This window comes from Triturus cristatus, chromosome 3_1, assembly GCF_964204655.1.
Source record: "Triturus cristatus chromosome 3_1, aTriCri1.1, whole genome shotgun sequence".
Lineage (NCBI taxonomy): Eukaryota > Metazoa > Chordata > Amphibia > Caudata > Salamandridae > Triturus > Triturus cristatus.
Genome location: NC_140583.1, coordinates 218,906,318 through 218,926,006, shown reverse-complemented (window position 1 = coordinate 218,926,006; position 19,689 = coordinate 218,906,318). Strand labels below are relative to the sequence as shown.

The window sequence follows — 19,689 nt, the reverse complement described above, 5'->3', positions numbered from 1 at the left end:
GTAGTGGTACGTTTAAAATTACAGTTCAGAGTAGGATTATGTTTAGGGTCTGGGTTAGGATAGGGATTAGGGTATAGAATATATTTTGACTTTGGTTGAGAGCCTTTGGTAAGGGTCAGGATTAAGATTATGAGCATTGTTAGGCTTAGCATACCATTTAGGGTTAAGGAAAGGTGTTGATTTAGGCTCACATTTAGGATTAGGGTGGTGGTGGAGAACATGCACAGTGCGCTTGACAGTTTGGCGGGCTCGAGACTCCCGGCCAAACAGTGATGCTCACTTTAGGTGCAGCAGCAGCCATTCCTCCTCCCTGTAATGCGGGGAGCCCAGCCCAGCCCTGTCTTGCCCTAGCCTGGCAGTAACTGCAATACAAAAAATAAAATGATAGTAGCGTTTCGTTATTATCATTTTATTTTTCCTTTGCACTGCTTTAAAGCAGTGGGGCGGCGTTCCTCTGCCTTAGCGGAGGAGCCTCCGCTGGCCATAGTGACATTCTAACTGGTATCTTAATGGAATGCGTCTACACAAGTGGCATATAGATTTTATGTGACTTGTTTGCCTTTGTATGTTACATAGTTATGCTTGAAGAGTAATGCTTTTGATTTATCTTGTAAATTAATTTATGTATTTACTTATGAGAGTGTTTTCTAAAAAGCTGCATGGTGTCTTTTGATTAGTTCATATTGCTGGAGGGGTTAGCTACAATACAGATTTGTGACAGAAATGAATATCATAGTCCACTTCGAGCGCAGAGCCTGTATCTGAAGCTCATTAAAGCGACCCCTAATCATAGGGAAATACATAAGACAGCAAGTCTGAGGTCTGGCTTCAGGAGTTCCGTTAAACAAAGGTAGCTGAGTTTAGATCTCAAAGGGGCTCAAAGACATTAATTAATATACATTATTTTGAATTTTGTTTTATGTTAATTTATTTTTAAAATAACTTTATAATAACATTTTAAAGCAATAAAATAATTGTTTAATAACTATATATAGTTTTCTAACAAATTATATATACACACACATACACAAATACACACACATATAAATAAATAATATGAATTTGACTTTTTTCTAAATATACATTAATATATATATATGTATGTATGTATGTATATATATATATATTTAGAAAAAATGTGTGTATATATATATATATATATATTTAAAAAAATGTGTGTGTATATATATATATACCGGCGGTCGCCAGTAGATAGTTATAGTTAGGACCGAGTTTCCATAGGAAATCTGAAAATTCTATTTTGAATAACTTTGGCGCCGGTTGACGAATCCTCGCGAATTTTTCAAAACTAATGGGGCGCTCCGTTCAGCTCCTACCCTGAAAGTCTCCGGGTGATTCGTCAAGCAGGGGCCGAGAAAATGGGGGGTCCCAAAACGCGTTTTCCCCATGCATTTTTCCATAGGACCTTTAGTCGAAGGTACAGCCTGAACGGCTGAACAGAATTACTTGAAATTTGGCAGAGAGGTAGTCCTCAGGTCAGGGAAGTGCCTTTTGCAGGTCTGGTGTCAATCTGTTCAGTAGTTCCTGAGGAAATAGCATTTAAAACCATATAAATATCTATAAGCGCGCACCGTGCGAGCACCCTAACGTGCGCGAGCGTAATTCTGATTGGTGGTTACATGTTAGTCAACGTTCGAATCGGGTGAAATCAGGAAGTGTCGGCCGCCATTTTGTTTGTTTTGAGTGCGAGAGTGAAAAAGGAAGGTGGCGAACGTGAAAAGGGGGCATGGTAGAGAGTTCCTTACCCCCCAGCCTTTGTCAGGGGGTCCCTGAAGGACCCCGAAGGCAGTAAAAAATGTTTTAATTTTTTTATTTATAAATCGCGGGGGTGCGCGCATTTTGCGCGCACGGTGAAAAACAAAAAATAAATAAATACAATTTTTTTTTAATATGTAGTTTATTGTAAAATAAATATATAAAAAAAATAATAATACATAAATAAATTAGCATTTAAAAAACCGTACAAATTCACTGAAAAAATCATAGGTTTCACACACGTTATAGTTAGGAATTAGCATTTAAAAAACCTTGCAAATTCACTTAAAAAACCATAGGTTTCACACATGTTATAGTAAGGTGGATATTTCACTCGTAAAAAACCAATGAAATTCCCCCGTTATAGTTAGTTCAGATAACTATAACTCGCGCGACCGCCACTCTATCACAAGGATGATGTCATCAGTGATGCCACTGACCATGTCATGAGTGATGTAATATGTGACGTCATGAGCAGTGGATTGCGCGCGCGCGAGTTATAGTTATCTGAACTAGATATAACGGGGGAATTTCATTGGTTTTTTACGAGTGAAATATCCACCTAACTATAACGTGTGAAACTTATGGTTTTTTAAGTGAATATATATACACATACAATTCATATTATATTCACTGAAAAATACAAAGGTTACAGGGATGTTATAGATAAGCTCAGATTTCACTTGTACAAAACCAGTGAAATTCAGCAGATATAGTTAACTGAGCTAACCATAACTTATGCCCCCGCAATGCACTGCTTATGACTTCACATATTATATCACGCAAGACATGGTCAGTGATATCACTGATGACATCATCCACAGAACCACACACACGACTCACAACCCCATGCGACCTCTATTATGCCCACTTACACACCCACACAACCACTCACATACCAACTCACAGACCCATTCCAGTACTCAACTTCCCACTCACTCCTCCATAGAACATATCACACACCCACTCACTCACTTGTACAGCCACTTATACAACATATTTTTTATTTACCATTATTTCCTATGGGGTGTCATTCCCTGCTTCCATTATTTTACAAGTCAGTGTGTTGCATAACCAAGAGTGGCCAAGCTTGGTGCTTGCGCTAGGCTGGAATACATTTACTACTGTTTTCTAACCTTTTGTACATCTGTTGTAACTTCACAAGTGTAGTTTTTGCCGGTGGGTGTTTTTGGTAGCATGTCCCTTCCTAAACCTCTCTTTCCCTTAAACAAGCCCCCTCCGACTTTATAGTAGATATTCCCCATTTTTCTACGACTTCAGCTGGCCCTCCCACATTTACAACTAAGAAATACATATACATTGTTTTAATCTCCCCATATAAAAGACAGGAGAGGGCGAGGTGGAAATTTTCACGTCGTAAGTTTGTGAAATGTATTTTATGTATTGTAGTAAGTCAGTAGTATTAGCGCAGTAGTTCTATACCTACTACAAAATGCAGATTGTGAATTGCACTTTTTGTGCCCTTCTCAGATGCAGTATGCATGCAAAGGCTCATGCCAGTGCCTTATTCCTAGTATGAGGTCCTTTAGTAAGGGTAACTGGCATTGGTGGGGTGTTCACGAGCTAGCTCCTGCATTGTTGCTGGCCTAATCAAGAATATTGACGTACAACACCCACATATGCACATTTACTCACTTATTGTATTGTATTTGCATATATATAGTGCTTACTATTCCTGACAAAATATTGAAGCGCTCCGTGATGCTACTTGATAACCCAAAGTTAGTGGTTAACCCATTATGGTTATAAATGTAGTGGTTATAGGGTTATTCCTATGCTCTTGGGAAACTGTTACCAACAGTTTCTAGGGCAATGGTAGATTAAGTTAACAGGAGTTAGGTGTGATTTTTTGAGTAAGTTTATGCAGGTAGAAATCAGCATTGGCAGAACCAGTGCCAAACGCGAGAGCTAGTGGCTTTGTCAATGTCTGTTAGACATGCTGTGGAGCGGCATGGCTGCCGTGCGGCATGGATAGAAGTTATTTTAAAAAGCGATATAAAGGTTTTTAAAAAGCGATATGACGCAGGAAGGTTAAAAAAAAGTGCTATGATGCAGCCAGCACTAGCCGTGTTAGAACACATTTTTTTTTTTTATGGCAGGCAGGTTGTGGCAACACCGACAATGGGAGGATGGTGGGTAAGAAGGAACACGGAGGGTTGGGGTTGGTAGGAACGAAACAACACGAAAAGGTCTTGTTTGGGGTGGGATGAAAGAAGCAACATCAAATAAAATGATGGGGAAAAATAAATATAAAAAATAATAAATACAATAAACAGTACTGCAATCACAGCACCAGCAGCGGAAGGACCCTAATCAAGATGAAGCTATCCGTGCTTGGTGTAGTGCTTTAGAGGAAAGAAGAGGAAGTGAAATCAGAACGCGCTGCCCAATTAGGAGCAGAAAATAAAAGAGACAATTTAGCCAAAGAATGTTAAGCAGTGGAAGAGCACCAAGCCCCTTGTTGTATATATTATCTTTTGCAAGCGAGAGCACATGTAGCACATGGGCTGCCAAAGGTGAGGCCTAAAAATGGGTTACATAAATAATGTGATGGAGGCCACATATTGTGAGATTGCAAGGAGCAGTTCAACAGAAGGAAGATTTTTGATTTATGCGAGTGGGATGAGTAGATAGGCTAGAAAATGTTAGGCAATACATGAATGGTTGATCCAAAGTAGAGTTTATGATTTGTAAGAAGAGGTATGGTTATTTTACTGAAGTATAGTAGAGAGTAACATGACTGACGTGCTAGAGAATGATACACTTAAGGGCACTGAGGCAGGCAGAGTGTTTAGTTGGGAGGAGAGTATAATTCAGATAGAAAGGTAGGAGTGAGAAGAATGCCCAGGTATAAATCACATCTATCTCCTTCACACTCATAGCAAATGCTACAGCTCCACTTCTAACAGAGCCAGCAATGTGCAGCCAGGGCTTGGGGTGTCACAGTAGAGGAGATTAGCGTGACTGGGGGTCTCAGCACAATATACATAACAGAAAATTAGCATTCTAACACTTACAATTACCAAGAACAAGACACCAATACACACGTTCTTGCATCCACTCCTATGTGTGAGGGATGGGAAAAGGTGGAATTTATGCCTGTTAGTGACGGATGGCTGCTCTCACCCAGGGACAGAGACTTCAGCGCTCGAATCTATGACACTGAAAGCACACTGTCCTATAGTGGATACTCTTCACTCGGTATCTGGTTGCACAGCCTGCATTTAACTATTCACATTATCAAAATCATGCATAAGTATAAACGATGCATCACAACATTTTTTTACTGTTGTAAGTCACTCATTATTTAATGTCATGGGACATTAATAGTGTAATTTCACACAATTTAACAAATCCAAATTAAACAATCTTTAGCGATGTTGTTCAATCTGTTTAAAAAATATATGCAACATAAACAGTACTTTATTCTTAATTACAAAATTCTTCGACATTCAATGATCAATACATTTCAGGATATTTAATCAATCAAAGTTGCGCTTACAGACTGACCAACGCGATCGGGATCGGAGCATGTGAATCCGAATCTCGGCTTCTCTTTCATTTTCTAGACTATTTGACTCACTCTCCTGCGTCTTGGTTATCCCCCAAACACTGGGAGGCAATGAAGTTTGCCAAGGGGGCGGGGGAGCTGGAGGGCTTCGGGGGTACATGAAAATGCATTCATTGCCTAATTGTCAAAAGTCGCCCGGTGCTATTAGTTAAAAGTGTGCAGATTTAATTAAGATATTAAGAGTACTTTACTCGCATCTATGAGAAAATCGACATTAACTAAACAAAATGCCAGAATGCGTGTCAGTTTTCACAGTGTTTTAGACAGTACTGGTTGCTTAGTTTCATTGCATTAATTTTTGTATTTACTCTTTTACACAGCATCCAAAGTAGGTTACCTAACCCCAAAGCCCCGAGTTGTTAAATTACCAATAGAAGGGAGTGTTTTACAGTTGAGCAAATGTGTCCAAATGTAATTTTGGTAGTGCCATGGAATGATCAGCCAATAAGGTACTCGATGAGCAGGTATTTAACTACACGTTCAAAACCTACGGTATTGTGGCTGTTGTTCGTTTGTACACAACCACCTCTCTGAATGTGTTTATTACCACAGAGCTTCATCTACCAGACAGTGCTCACAGAGGGGCGACTTAAGCACAGAGCAAAATGTATTCATTTATCCTGAGTGTGAAGGCACCCGGAAGGCCTAGGTGCCTGCCCGGAGAGGCTAGGGATCCCAGCGCTTCTACAGACTCTGCCGTGCTCCTCTGCACCAGCAGGGCACAGCTCAGAATCTGGCGCTTCTGCTAAGAATAGGTGAGGGGGATGAGGTTGGGGCATGCAGGAGTTGCCGGCAGATTTCCAGGTTATTGAAAGTGATGATTCTGACATGGGGCAATGGAGACTGACTTTGTCTGTTTGTCTGCACCAGTCTATTTCTCTACCATCTACCGGGCTCACTGTCATGTATCCATTCATCTCTCTTTGTTAGACGTGCGTGAGCCAATATATTAATTAACAGGTAGAGCCAGCCGGAGATGAGCCAAGTGTATACAAGCCAGTGGGCGAGCCGCGAAAATGATCGGCATGTCAATCATACAGTAAACATGATGTAAATGTGCGATAATGTCTCTTCAGAATTCAAAAAAGTGCATTTCTTTAGCGCATCACCTCAGTACACAAGATTATAGCACTGAATTGAGAGGAAGTTATTAAAAGTGCTAGTTTTAAGCATGTGTTAAAACACTGCCGCTCCTCCCGCCCAACAACAATGCCATTTGTGAACTAAGAGGCGTCAGTTGCCATGTATATCCCAAATGTTGCTTAGAGTCTTATGATATTTAAAGTAACATTAAAATCTAGTTCATTAAACACGAGAAGCTTTTGTACATCACGCATCTTGAACTCGCATATTTCAAGGTGGCAATAATAAAGATGAAAACGGAAGTGCCGGCAGCCAAGAAAACACGAACGGGAGTGGGGGAGGGAGGGGGTGGGAGAGGATGAGAAGTCACAGACTGAGGGAGGGGGCGGTGGGGTTGGGAGACAGGGAAGAAAATTGTGTTAGGAGTAAAGGGCCCAATAGCCGTGGAAGGATACAAATGATGAATGAGGAGGGACTAACAAGCCTCAAACCAATCGGAAGGCAGCATTTAAGACAAAAGCCAATGGGCAGAGAGTGGGCGGAGCTTCCACGAAGCTTCCACATCACAGTATATACTGCATGTATTGCAAAGCGATGGCAGCGCATTCGCGCTGCAACGCTAGGCGAGACCTAAACAACACGCTGGGAAATGGAATCTCTCGGGACACTGTAGTTGTTTCGGATTTGAGGACATCTCCCAGGCGACCTACACTGCCATGGTATTGGAAGTCAAGGGTTACCTGGCATCCTCACCCGTTGTCAGTCTCTTGAGTTGCTGCTGCTGTCTGTCTCCGAGAATCTAGCGGCTCTTAGTCAGTGCAGACTTGAAGGTGCGCCTCATCCGCTTCCTGCAGATGTAAAATGAAGAACAAGTATGAACACCAGAGACGCTGGAACTGCATAGGAGGGAGGGATGGGAAGAGGAGGCACCCTTGATGTCTCAGGGGCAGGAGGTCTGAGCACCGTCGCTGCAAAGGAGGGACGTGGAAATGTCCATGAAATGCTCCAGGACAAGAAATGAAGACTGCACTTAGTGCAACAAACAAATAGTATGGAAAGAGAGGAAAGACTACCCATTACCTTTCACTTGCAGGACAAGCCATGCATAGAGGTAGTAGAGGCTGAAACATGCCCCTCTCACATCTCAGCATAGCCTGTGAAATACCGCATTGTTATTATAAGCTATCCTATGGTCTGTAAGCAAACAGAAAGCAGAAAAACTTCTGATTTTCTGCATATAAAGCTAGAACCCTTTTCACCGACACACGCGATGCAACTAAAGCTTCAAGATCAAAAAGGGAAAAGGAGACCACACTTGTTACTGAAATAGGATTTGAAATAAAAAATTGAGCTCCTGAAAGTCACATCCACTCCCACAGAATCACATCATAGCATGATTCTACTTTTCAAGCTGTCCCACCATCTACTTCCCCCTTGCGTCATAGTGTTAGACACATCACTCATGCGCGCCATATGAAGTCCCATCAGTAGATGCCGGTGGCACTGCTTAGAACCTGTACAATACAATGGTAATTGAACAAACATGTATTTATTAGTTTAAATGACTAAGAAATGTTTTGTTATATTTACTTTGGCGCCCGCAGTATGCCATGTTGTTGAGGAGCTGAGACTAAATGTCAACTGCAGTTTCTGTTTGTTATACAGGTATGTCAGAACCATCGTTTATTGCAAAAAATGAAGATCGTTTGCTCAAATATTTATTTTATGACTACCAAAAGTGGGTTCGGCCGGTAGAAAACCTGAATGACACAGTGAAAGTTAAGTTTGGCCTGGCCATCACGCAGCTGGTGGATGTGGTACGTATAACGCATGAATGTTCTTATTCTGTTTTGGGACATAAATGTATCTGAGGCCACCGCTATGCTGTGTGCAGATAGCATACGTGCTTTTGTGTTTTTAAAAATTATGTTTCTGTAGTTTGATACACTCGAATATATACTTTAAAACAGCAGATGAAGATCCTGTTCGCTCTAGATTGTTCGGGAAAAAAACGGACTCCATTATGAGTAGCCAGAACTAATTTATTTTTATTTCTATGTACCTGAATTAATGCTAACATAGCCCGAAGTAATAATGGGAATTATGCGTTTTTAGAGAATAACATACGGAAATTGGATGAAGAGTGCTGATTTCAACATATTTATTCCTAGTATTCCACCCAGAAATGTCACCTCATTATTGCAGGTGATATCTCCAGGTGAACCACCACGGAGCTGGGGTATGTATGTGTGTGATATATTGCCATTTATAAAGCGCAAACTTTGTTAGGTAATGTTGTACATTGCTGGAAGGAATGGAAGGCAATCTGTAAGACTGTACATCAAGTGGGAATTACTCAAATACAATTCATACATTACGTTTCTCATTTTTAAGGAGTATAAGTGATTTTCCTAGAACCACAGATAATGGTGCCAAGTTTTGAGGCAAGGATTCGAACCTAGGCCACCAGGTTCCAAAAGCTACAGTTCTAGCTGCTATACCGCAGTTTCAGTAGGATTTATAATTCTTATGGGACTACTAACTTCCATTACTTTTGCGTCAGAATTGTGCCAGCATTTTCCAACCACTCGTAATGAGGGCCACAGTGAGGAAGATAATAGCTGGGTGTGTATATTTGTATGTAGTCTCAAGCATGCCAACCAGTTGTGTCAGGGCATTTTGCTTAGGTGAAATAACATTGTGAGCAATACATAAGCAAAAACAAAACAAGTTTTGAGGTGATAAGCTACTGAAGAAAACACCAGAGTGAAGTAAAACATATAAAAACAAATATCAATATGGGAACATATAGATCAACCTAAAAGAGGAAATATTTAACTGTAGTATAGAATCAAAATACCTTGAATAACAGGAACTAATAGTATGGAAACCAGATAGTAATAGATATCATACAAAACTGAGGGCCCGATTTAGAGTTTAGCGAACAGGTTACTCTGTCACCGTGAACTATGTGCCTCATTAGAATTGCCCTAGGATGTAAAATGCACTTGTAACAAGGCAGACAGGACAGAGTAACGTGTCCCCTTAACTCTAAATCATGGCTTGCGTTGCAAATCTTAAATTGTGTAGGATTAGTCTGCATTCCATGAGTATATAAAAGCAGCATACATACACTTAAAGCTACTCCCAAGAGAACGTTTCTCTCATGGGTATTTACATCCTCATTACGTACTGACTTGAGAATGGATAAGGGAGAAAGAGCAGTATTAGTGTCCATTTTCAGGATTTCAGATTGTGATCCAGCGCAAAAGCCGGGAAAAGAAAAAGAAAGAGCACAACTATCCTCTCTGCGTCGCAGACCTGTCGTCACACTAACTCATTCGCACACACATTCATTGGTGGGGCCCATAACACCAACACTCACGCGTCTCATTCACAGGTCTGCACACAGGAGGAAGGATGATGCTGCTGCGCTGGACATGTGGGGGAATACCTTATAACCTATAGGGAAAGAAAAGGTATTTTACAAAATATACATTAACATTCGCCACCTTAAAGATTCCTAAACCTAAACATCAAGGCACTCCGCCCACTTGGTTGACGGACTAATTAGTTGGATTGGTTGATGGTGATTTAGAACCAGCTAAAACACATTTAAGACTCAGAATCCTTTATTCTCTTTAACGAAAAACCACAAACTCATAATTTCTGTTAATCAATCTTTGTTTATCTAAACTTTCATTGTAATTAATATTAGCATTTGTCTCATCAAAGTTTAGAATTTTCTAGATCAATTTTATTTAAATCACAGAACATCATATTTACCTATTCTGGCTATGGCTCTGCATAACCGAATTTAGTCGTTAAATTGTCCAAATAAAGTAGGCCAAAGCTCAATGTCCGAAAGTCCTTTGCTCAGCACGTTACAGTCCCAAAGATCGCCAAAGGACCAGAAGTCGTGCCAGCATCCGTCATCGCCTGTAGGGTCAAAGAGAGTGTGCAGTCATAGTAACCCCTCCCTATTGTACTGCTCTTTTATAATAAATTTCACGATAACATGAAACATTTTTGGGCGGGAAATGTTCGTGATTGGCTAGTGGTAAACGGTCGATTTTTAGTCAGTCTGAGTTCACATGGATTTTTGCTGATACGTTTCCGGAGATGATTTAATACTGATGTTGCAAAGTTTTGATTTTCACTTGTATGACTCTATTGTTCATTTATACTAGTTTCTAGTGTCCGGGGTCTTGGCAGTCCACCAATATCCTATCCTTGACAGGGACAGGGTGTCCAAAGGTTGTTTGAAAGTTCATGGAGCCATCCGAGACTGCGCAGTAGACTTCGTGCTCACGAGACGGTGGCCACTTCTAAACTCGGTTTCTGCCGCCATATTGCGATAGGCCCAAATGTCAACTTAAGCAAAACAAACACAAAATATAATTAATACAAAGAAATGATGCTTCTTCTGTTCTATCTTTACTAATCCCCTTTAGTATGTATTAGGATTTTCCTAGCATATAGCGACATTAAAAGCAATATATTCACCTTTATGGTCCTCCACGAAGATGCAAACGTCACGAAAGCAACATAAATCATGCGATATCTAATTACCACATGTACTACTATTCATATGCGTACATATTTTAGTTATTAGAGTTATTTTGCCATGCAAATAGCAAGTTCCCACGTGTAATTTGTGTATGCAAATGGTTAGACTAATATATCACAGCACACAATTAGTAAATTATAATAAGTAGGTTATTCAATAAGTACTTTCATGCAAAATAGAGGAGGTATACAAAATCTTGCTCTACCTGCTCCATCACCACACTACCTTTAAATTTTGGGAAACTTTTAGTAAAGAAATGAATTCAATTCTCTTTAATTATTTTGTTAGTTCACATAACTGTTTCACCTGTCTCTTCTTCTCTTGTTTTTCTATACATATTGTCTTTCCACTCTTCTAATTCTACTTCTTCAAATTCCCTTTCTTTTCTTTCTTTCTCTTTGTTTCTTACAGTTTCTCTTTTTATGTGTTTTCGTAATTTTTGTTTCTTGTTACATAAACATCCTAGTCTCAAAATTAATACTAAAATATTCACACATGTTACAGGAAATAATATTTTACCAATAAAGGTACTACCTAGTTTTAGTAAAAAGTTCTTAATAGTAGAAAACTTTTTCCCAATCTTTTCCCAAATACCTTCAACCTCCAGTGGAACAATTTCCTCATGCAAATCAGATATAATTTTAATGTATGTCTTCAAATCTTGACTTTCGTCAGGAATGTAAGTACAACAGTGTTGAACCTTCAGCATTCCACAGTCTCCACCCTATTTTGGCAAAATTATATCAAGGGCAAGTCGATTTTGCATTACCATGGCACGCATGGCAACCATTTCAGTATTTACCAATAAAAATCCTCCAGCGGTGCTAGTTGACAAGCGATCCACTACTGTTGATAATTTTCTAATTTTGTGTGCATTCAGAGATATTCCCACTGCTGGTATCAACGCTCTGAATTGTCTCCTACAATTTCTGACCAAGATTCTCTTCTACTACGTGTTAGTTTTCTACCTATCTCATGTGCACCATTTTTCCCTCTTTCCACATGGAATATCTTTGGGAAAACCAGGCCTAGATAACATGTGCCATACCAGTGATCTGGCAATCGATAATATGCTTTGTTCCCGCAGATAAAATATAGTCCAGGAAAAACTGGATCATTTCCTCCTTTAAATCCCTATCCACCCATGATTCTATAAGTATCATGGCAATCACTTGTGCCTACACAATAGTTATCATATGCAGTTTGATTCCTACTAATACACAACTTTCCTTTCTGAGGCCAATCTAAAGCCATTGTTGGACTAGCTTCTCCTTTCAAATGTTTTTCTCTTTCAACCTCCCAGACTGTCTTTTCTTCTTTTCCCTCAGGTACTTTACTTTGCATTTTTAATCTCCTTTCTTCAACCATATCCAAGAAAATGTTCTCCTCCTTCTTTAAACTGCAAGTTAGATTGTTTCTAAATATTGACTCTAATGTTCATTCTTTAGTTTCTAAGAAAAATTCTCCTAACACTTTAGCAGGCTTAACTTTATTCAACTTGTTAACTACAGGTACTTGTGAATATACATTATCTACATCTGAAAAGTAATATTCTAATTTCCCTATTTTGTAAAACAAACTTGCTAATACACTACATGTTATTCCATATGTTACTGGGAGGTGATGGTAAGTCACTCCCTCAGATACAGATGCAGGCAACTGCATGCAGACGTAACAATCCCTTACATCCATCGTCTTCACATATTCGTATAGTAATTTTGAAAATACATTGTTAGAAAAATCAGTTATAGACCTGTCTTTATGTAAATAACTTCTATCTATTTGAGTCGGATATATCTTCTGAATCTTTTCTACATTAGTTTTATTCTCACTATGTCCTTCTATTGTTTCTAGTGTAACCTTAAATGAAACCATTAAAGCCAACACACTCCACAGAAACATTAGTAATCCTGTACAACAACAACACATCTTGAACCATCTTCTAAGCAACACACATTTAGATTTTCTATTTTCTGTGTATGCCATTTCGAAAAATGATCAGTGTCTTTTGACTTAGCCTCTTCTACTTCACAACTAGTTTTGTCTAACCCAAGGCTCTAAGCACCTACTTGGTTCTTTTCAGTTTATGTCCTTTTCTGGTAATTTATTGTTTCTCCATTTTGAACACTTTTTATCTTTTCAGTTTGGCATTTGATCGCCTTTCACTTTTCTTTCGTAATCTTGTTGCAGAATTTCCTGAACATCCGTCTCTTCTCCGATGTCGGACAAGATAACTCTCAGGATTTCCGATTCTTCGTCTTCCTCAACCACAGTCTACAGTCACCTCTGGATCCCCTTGGCTATCTGCCTCTTCTTTTACTTCAGGCAGTGCCACATATGACCATTCCGGCGATTTATACTTCTGGTTAGGTTTTCTTGTTCTCTTACTTTCTTCTGCTGTTGTTTGTTCTACGTCTTTTGATTTCTCTTGGCTAGGCACTTCATTCACCTGTTCAACCCTAGATGAATTTACTCATGTCAATCTGTATCTTAATCTCTTTATCTTGTTTGGCCAAATGTCATCCCTTGCTGGCCTTTTCAACTTCCTTTTTCATTTTCTCAGTTCTCCATGCTCTCTTTCTCAGGACTTGACCTTCTGGTACTTCTTTATCACTGTCCTCTGATTCAGTTCCAACTTGACTTTTATTTTCAGTAGTTCTTCTTTCCACCACTTCTTTTTTATTACCTACTTCTGTCCCGCCTCGTGGTTCTTCCACACAAACTTCCTGCTGACTAACCGTCCCTTCTTCTACCTGGATGTGTGGTTTCCCTACAACTCCTCGGGGGTCTTCCGCAAAACCCTTTCCCTCACTCTCAGTATCTGGTACCTTACCATCTAATTTGGTTATTTCAGGTGGAATTTCTCTTGAATTTTCATTCGGGACTTCTTTATCAAAAATTTCCTTGACAGTCTCTTCACTGTTTTTTTCACTCTTGTGTGCTTGTACTGGTCCAGTTTCTGATTCTGAGCTGGTGTCAGAAATCTGCAATTTTTTTCTTAAAGGAAGATTCTCTGGTGCAATAACAGGACTCAATTCCGACTCCCCCCTTTCAGGAGTTTGTCTTGTTCTTATGTCTTCAGTATCTGATTCAGAACTTGTATCTGATTCTTCAAAGTAGTCTCCTTCATTGTTATCGTGCAAAGGTTGGTCGCACACTGCTCGTCACACCAGCAAGTTGCCCCAAGGAACTGTGGTAAATGTAGTGGCGACGGCGAGAACGCCTATGCCACGATGTATAAAGAACAGTATGTGTTGCGTTAGCCATCCCTGGACACGTGTTTCGAGGTAGTTGCCTCTCGTCAGCAGGGAGCAGGTCAGTGTAAAGGGGTGCCGTGTGGACTGCCAAAATGTAATTAAAACAGGTCAAGTACCTCTCATGGCGCGCAGGTGCAGATCCAAGGCTCGTCAGCCCGTTGGCTCAAGGGAGCCGTAATAAATTGTGCAAAGGTTGGTCGCACAATGCTCGTCACACCAGCAAGTTGCCCCAAGGAACTGTGGTAAATGTAGTGGCGACGGCGAGTACGCCTATGCCACGATGTATAAAGAACAGTATGTGTTGCGTTAGCCATCCCTGGACACGTGTTTCGAGGTAGTTGCCTCTCGTCAGCAGGGAGCAGGTCAGTGTAAAGGGGTGCCGTGTGGACTGCCAAAATGTAATTAAAACAGGTCAAGTACCTCTCATGGCGCGCAGGTGCAGATCCAAGGCTCATCAGCCCGTTGGCTCAAGGGAGCCGTAATAAATTGTGCAAAGGTTGGTCGCACACTGCTCGTCACACCAGCAAGTTGCCCCAAGGAACTGTGGTAAATGTAGTGGCGACGGCGAGTACGCCTATGCCACGATGTATAAAGAACAGTATGTGTTGCGTTAGCCATCCCTGGACACGTGTTTCGAGGTAGTTGCCTCTCGTCAGCAGGGAGCAGGTCAGTGTAAAGGGGTGCCGTGTGGACTGCCAAAATGTAATTAAAACAGGTCAAGTACCTCTCATGGCGCGCAGGTGCAGATCCAAGGCTCGTCAGCCCGTTGGCTCAAGGGAGCCGTAATAAATTGTGCAAAGGTCGTGGTCAGAATCACCTGACGTGGTTTTCCCCAACGTGGGACCAAACAGTTTCTTCTTCTGTGCACTTTTATTCTCACCCAGTCACCTGGGCTCAGATCATGAGCTGGCTTCTTTTCATGAGTGGTGGCATCCAATCCAACCTGATGGAACACAGAATGAACGAAATCAGCCAACCCCTTGCAATAATCCAACACCAAGTCATCAGATATAGGCAATACCTTGTTGACTGGTATGAAAACATGTCGCATTACTCTTCCCATGACGATTTCATGGGGGCTCAAACCTGTATTCCTATCTGGAATAGATCTAATAGTCATGAGTACTAGAGGCAAGACATCAGGCCATTTCAAACCGGTGGCTAAACACATTTTTCCCAGTCTGTTTTTAATGGTGCCATTTACTTGTTCCACCACATCAGAAGCCTCTGGGCGATAGGCACAATGTAGTTTTTGTTTTACATTCAATGCTTGTAGTTAAAAAGATTTTTCTCTTTGAACTAATATGAAGAATTATGTCACATAGAAATCACGTATTTCATTCATCAACTTGCACACTTTCAACCTCAATTGTAACCACTCCGCATGAAATGTTGGAAAATTATCAATAGAAAAAACCTTACATTAGTAAAAAACATCAATTGAAGTTTATTGACATGTTAAAAGAATCTCATTATTAAATTGCATCAAATAAAATAATCACAGATAAATGGCCAAGGATCAGACCTCAACCATAGCAATAAGATAAAAGATGTATTATATCCAAAAACACAAAAAGTTATAACATATGACCTTTGGTACAGATAAAGAAGACAATCTAACATATGAACATTTATGTAGTGGGAGGAACAATACCAGACACCAAAATTGTGTCTTGGATGTGTAGATTTGTAGTTTCGGTAAGCAGAAACAAACTGGTGACAATGCAACCTAGTCTCTTAGGGTTCTGTTCCAAAACAAATTACACCCAACAACCTATGCGTCGACGCGTTTCGGTGGTGTACAGTAATAAAAAAACCACCTTCCTCAGGACTGACAATATTAATCCTCCACGAAATAGCTTTAGCAATCATTCATTTTATGTCGCAATAAAAGTCACTGACGGATGGCTTGTGGGATAGAGAACAGCCAGCGTTATACATACGATGTGTGACTATATCTTAAACCAATCAAATGGGGCCTCACTCCATACACGGGGTCATATTAATGGCTTGCACTTACAAGGTGATAAACTCTTTGTATTTAAAAGGTAAATCACGGATATGTTCCGTTGTACTTCAGGAATGGCACGATCCTCAATTTAACGGCACTTGTGCATCATTTGTTAGAGTGCCCATGCGTCATCAACAGAAGCCGTCCTTCTGGGGCAAGAAGGTAGTTTTCCGTTCTGCCTAAGATCCTGGGTACAGCTAAATGGGTTGATGCTCGCGTTTTAACAAACGTCGCACGAAGTGGCGTGGACCCTGCTTCTAATACAGCTGCTACTGTGCATACTGCATATGCTGCACTCAGAATTCCCTCATCCATTCTCAAGCATGATCCATCCACAAACATCATATAGTCACTTTCTGTCAAAGGTACATCTTTTATATCAGGTCGTGGTTTAGTACAGAAGTCAAGTACTTCCAAACAGTCGTGATCCACATCATCTCTGACTTCCACATTCTCAGCATCAGGCAATAACGTTGAAGGATTCACATTCAGACATCTCACAAGGCTCAAATTCGTTGCACCTAGGATGACTTTCTCATATTTAGTCAGACGACTGTGCATCATGAATTCTTCTTTATTTAATTCAATGGGGTCTCTTACATCACTTCTCGTCAAGCGTACCAAAGGTTTTGCAATCAGGGAAAAGTTACTTATCCACTGACGACAATATCCAACCATTCCAAGAAACATTCTCACTTCTCTTTGCGTCATTGGGGCTCTCATTCCTTTTATTATTTTGATTCTATCTGCAGTTACTTTTCTCAGTCCTTTTTTAATTTTGTGGCCTAAATATTGTACTTCTTTCTGACAGAATTGCAATTTCGATGGAGATACTTTAAGTCCTCCATCTGCCAAATGATTCAGCAATGCAATGGTATCCACTACACAAGCTTCTCGAGTTCTTGATGCTACAAGCAGGTCATCTATGTATTGGACCAGAACTGAACTTTCAGGCATTTTTAAATCTTCTAAGACTTTTTCAATATCTGATTGAATATTGAGGGACTCTCTGAGTACCCCTGTGCGATTCGGCACCATGCCAAGCAAAAATCTGTTGACTTTCAGGATGCAATAGGATGGAAAAGAAAGCATGACACAAATCAATTACTGTGTATCATTCTGCATCGTGAGGAATCTGATACAAAATCACAGAATGATTTGGTACAATGGGACAACATGACACAACAATGTTGTTTATTTTTCTAAGGTCTTGCACTATTCTAAATGTTCCATTAGGCTTTTTCAGGCCCACAATTGGTGAGTTACATGGACGGCTCATTATTTCTCTCAGAATACCTTGCTTAATCATCCTGTCCATTATGGGAGTAACTGCTGTAATTATCTCTGGTGTCAATTTGTACTGTGGAATATTTGGGTAACTTACTCCTTCTTTTACAGCAATTTTTACGGGATCTACATTTTTCATTAATCCCACATCTTCTCCTGTGAAATCCCATACCTCTGTCTTTACTGTCTTTTTCAATTCTTGAGGCCTCTCCTCAGGATCAAATGCAGCAAATGCCTCAGTAATCTCGGGTTCCATATTAGCCATAGTCATTTTATACAGTACATCCTCATCTGGATTCTCAAATGCTATACCGTCTGGAGTAAAAAAGATTGTGCAATTCATCTTGCACAGCAAATCCCTCCCTAACAAATTTACAGGGCTTGAATCGCACACGACAAAACGGTGCATTTCAGAAAATTTCCCTATGTTAACTTTAACTGGATCAGTGAGATACGTTTTTATCTGTCTGTTGGATACTCCAACTACTTGGATTGTTTCGTCCGAGAGAGGAAGATTTTTAATATCAGCTGACCCAACAGTTGAATGAGTAGCACCAGTATCTACTAGGAAAGTAATGTTCTCGTCATTTACCTTTCCATCCACGAATGGCCCTGTCTGGTCTACTTCTAGAGTTGCGCCAAGTACGCACTCCTCTTCCTCCCCTCGGCACCGTTAATAACCTTCTTCTGACTCACTCTCATCGCGTTGTAAACAATACTGCGAGACAGCACTAGCGCGCGGCAGCTTAGTTACCTGTTCTTCATTGTAGAATCCTGTCTCATTACTGTATTTCTGATGATTTACGCTCTGTGAAAAAGGCGGTTTTGGCGCCTGATTCTGTTGGGAAACAACCTGCTGCTGTTGCTGCGGTTGACAACTCACCTCTTTCTGCACCTGTGAATTCAATGATGCATTATCACCATTAGCACTCGGGGGAAATTTACATTTGGATTTCCAATGCCCCATTCTTCCGCAATTATGACATGGCCATTTCTTTTTAGATTCATCTATATTAAATTGTCCTTTCCCTTTTCCAATATTAAAATTTGGTTTTATACCTGTACCATTTGCCTGTTCAATCAATTGAGCTTCCTGTCTTTCCGCCACCTTTACTTGAGACCACATGGCTTTTTCTTTTAATTTACGCTGCTTTGCTTCAATTTCATCCCTAAAATATTTTGCATGTCTTAGGACTTCATCTATCTTTTTATTTTGCCAATCTACTGTATGCTGTTTAATCATTTCACTTACTTCAGGTCGCAACCCGTACACAAATCGATATACAAAATGACTCATATCTTTTTCACTCAAGTTTTTATCACCACTGTACTGTTTAAAGGCAAGGATCAACCTTTCATAATAAGAGTGTACTGATTCTTTCTCTTCTTGATGAGTTCTATCAATTTTTACCCAATCAGTTTCTTTAGGAGGTACTTTATTTTTCAGAAAGGTAATTACTTGTGCATATTTTCTCATTACTTCTGGATCAGGGGCACCTGTTTTTGGATCTCTAGGGTATTCTTGGGTAGGCCAGCTAATCATTACCTTACATTCTGTCCATAAATCTGCTGGTACTATTATGTCAAAAAGACTGATCAAATCAATCCATAAGACTTTTGATAATTTTACAAACCTGTCTACCTGCCTATAACACTCGACTGGCTTTTCGCATAGGCGTGGAAAATCATTGGTAAATGACAAAATATCTTGTCTAGTCCAGGGGTCATGTAGATAGCCTCCACCTGGAATCTCTCTCATGGGACATTCAGTTACTACTTTTTCTTTTTCTCTTACTGGGTAAGCTGCAAACATTTTATCCGTTGCATCGTCTCGTTTTCGAAACCATCTACTTTTCCATTTGTCTACATCGCCCCATTTTCTCAGTAATATGATTAAATCTTTAATCTGAAACATTCGTCCTGTCGTATTTAAATTTTCAATGTCTTTTTCAGAAAAATCGACTCTATATGGTTTTTGTAATGACTTTACCTTTTCAAAGTCAATACCCATTTCATTTGCCACTTCTTCTAGTCTTTCATGTAAATTTCTGGCTCTCCATGTTATACTTTTACATAGAAACATTAATTCTTCATCCTGATAGCTTTTTAATTT

The 19,689-nt window shown here is 40.0% G+C and overlaps 1 protein-coding gene across 1 annotated transcript in view; it reads left to right on the top strand.

The window, feature by feature from the left end:
• Positions 1 to 19,689, top strand: part of CHRNA5 (cholinergic receptor nicotinic alpha 5 subunit) — a 266,197-nt gene that overhangs the window by 59,033 nt on the left and 187,475 nt on the right. The window contains exon 2 of the mRNA XM_085643704.1: positions 8,117 to 8,268. Coding sequence (XP_085499830.1) covers positions 8,117 to 8,268 — 152 coding nt within the window. The remainder of the gene's footprint in view (positions 1 to 8,116; positions 8,269 to 19,689) is intronic.